This window comes from Penaeus vannamei, chromosome 18, assembly GCF_042767895.1.
Source record: "Penaeus vannamei isolate JL-2024 chromosome 18, ASM4276789v1, whole genome shotgun sequence".
Classification (NCBI taxonomy): Eukaryota; Metazoa; Arthropoda; class Malacostraca; order Decapoda; family Penaeidae; genus Penaeus; species Penaeus vannamei.
The window spans coordinates 15,819,404-15,821,903 of NC_091566.1; the positions used below are offsets into that span (position 1 = coordinate 15,819,404).

General features: G+C 46.4%; 1 protein-coding gene across 6 annotated transcripts in view; it reads left to right on the forward strand.

The window, feature by feature from the left end:
• LOC113818808 (carboxylic ester hydrolase) overlaps positions 1-2,500 on the forward strand; it is a 20,698-nt gene that overhangs the window by 10,951 nt on the left and 7,247 nt on the right. For all 6 annotated transcript variants that reach the window (XM_070132915.1, XM_070132918.1, XM_070132919.1 and 3 more), the window contains 6 exons: positions 174-321; positions 425-610; positions 924-1,117; positions 1,532-1,682; positions 1,848-2,026; positions 2,283-2,427. In XM_070132915.1, the coding sequence (XP_069989016.1) occupies positions 174-321; positions 425-610; positions 924-1,117; positions 1,532-1,682; positions 1,848-2,026; positions 2,283-2,427 (1,003 nt within the window). The remainder of the gene's footprint in view (positions 1-173; positions 322-424; positions 611-923; positions 1,118-1,531; positions 1,683-1,847; positions 2,027-2,282; positions 2,428-2,500) is intronic.

The window sequence follows — 2,500 nt, forward strand, 5'->3', positions numbered from 1 at the left end:
TCTCTCTCTCTCTCTCTCTCTCTCTCTCTCTCTCTCTCTCTCTCTCTCTCTCTCTCTCTCTGTCTCTCATGATACGCTCCTTTCATATCTTGCTAACCATGTTAAGGTTCTGACTCTGTGCACCGTGTGTCGTGCTTCACTCCATGTCGTTCAACTCCGTACATTCCTCCCAGGGTAGGGAGCCAGAGGAGAGGCTTCCAGTGATGGTTTGGATCCACGGGGGCGGCTACTTCTCAGGGGCCGCTGTGGAGTACCAGCCCCAGGTCCTTATGAACCATGACGTTGTCCTTGTTGTTGTGCAATACAGGTTGGGCATTTTGGGTAAGTCATTGCCATGTTCTTAATAGTGCTATATGCTTATGACGTGTGTTGAGGTGAGTGTGTTAAGTTCTGTCGCGCAAAAGGTGTCTCATTTTCTCTTCAGGATTCTTGTCTACGGAGGATCAGGTGATGCCTGGAAACTACGGGATGAAGGACCAGGTCATGGCACTCCGTTGGGTGCAGGAGAACATCCACACCTTCGGGGGAGACAAAGACAGGGTCACCATCTTCGGGGAGAGTGCTGGGGGCGCCTCCACCCACCTGCACATGATGTCGCCTAAATCTACTGGTGGGTGGAAATGGTGTAAATAGCTTTGATTGTGTTATATATATGTAAATATGTAGATAGGCTATGATTGTGCTGGTGGCATTACAGGTAGTCGTGTTGTTCCACACAGAACTGGCAAGTTCTTGTTATACCACCATGCATAGAAAGCTTTATTGTTTCATATATTTACTACATTATGCTAATTCGTTTATTAATTTTATTTATTATTTGACTTTTGATTGATCTTTATCTATAATTCATTTAATGTTTTTATGATTCGATATACTACTGTATTCCTTTCCATCGCCTGTACCCGGTCTGCGTTGTGCTACAGGGCTATTCAAGAGAGCCATCATGCAGTCAGGATCAGCAGTCGCACCATGGGCACTAAGCAAGCGACACCTCGAAGCTGCCCAACACGCAGGCGAGACCTTGGGCTGCTTAGACACCTCCAAAAACGACGTTCTGCTGCGGTGCCTCCAAGCTGCAGACGCCAAGCAGCTGGTCGAGTTGTCTCAGGACTTTTTTGTGAGTCACTACATGGCTGCATGGCCATTCGGCCTTTTTTGTGTATGTTCCTTTATTAATTATTGGCTAATAGGTATTCTTCTCGAAGAGCTGTATCAGATGCTGGCAAAAGTCTTTGAAACAAGTCCGCAGTGACTCCACAGCCCGCTCTGGCCTGTCCTCGACGACAGAATTCCTTTGTCTGCCTTCCCCTTCCTCAAAAACGCCAGTCTCCCTTCAACACACACACACACACACACACACACACACACACACACACACATATATATATATATATATATATATATATATATATATATATATATATATATATATATATATATATGTATATGTATATATATATATATTTTTTTTTTTTTTTTTTTTGGCTCAGAAGTTTCCGACGCGTAATTCCGACACCTTCCTCACGCACAGGAGTGGTTCCTCTTCCCTATGAGGATGGGGCCGAGAGTGGACGGCGACTTCCTCCTCGACGACCCCGAGCTTCTGCTGCGGGAGGCAAAGCACGCTCGCGTCGACGTCATCTCCGGGGTCACGGCGAACGAGGGGGCCTTCTTCATCAACGGTAGGTGGCGTTCCCCCGCCCTCGCTTTCTAACTTCAAGGAATGTCGTGAATATCAGAGTATTTGTCAATCCCTTACAAGTCATTATCAGTCTGGTGTGTTCAACCTTTCTCATATGATCTCCATTGGCGACGCAACCTTTTCAACGGCGGTGAGGACGATGTAGCCTTGGAAGCCAACGAGAACACGCAACGGTCCTTGCAAGAGAATTTTTCCGTCAGCGGTCCCATCAGCCTTAATCTGGACCCCGAAGACCCCGATCCGGTCGCCAGCAGCACGAAAATGTTCGAGTATTACCTGGGGGACATTGTCATAGACGTCGACCACTATGAGCAGCTTATGGAGGTCGGTCATGTAGAGTTTTTCCTTTTTTTTCTAGCTGAAATACCTAATATCCTGGTTTCATGTGCGTTTCCTTTTCTCCACCTGAGATACCTAATATTCTGGTATCACGTGGTTACCCCTCATATTCTACTTGATATACAAAATAGCTTGGTTTCAATTCATGCTACATAGTCCAAAATCCACTCCTATGATAAATTCCAGAAACCGAACAGGAATTATAATAAGAAAAAATGAATAAGTAGTTATCCATGGGCAGCTTTTCTCCGATCGTCATTTCTCCCTGGGTCATGACCTGACTTCGTTCTTCCACTCGCGCGTCGCCAAAACGTACCGCTACTCGCTCGACCATCGCGCCGAGCTCACGTTCAGCGACCTTCTGAGCAAGGAGAGAAAAACGCAGTGTAAGTGCTCTCTCTCTCTCTCTCTCTCTCTCTCTCTCTCTCTCTCTCTCTCTCTCTCTCTCTCTCTCTCTCT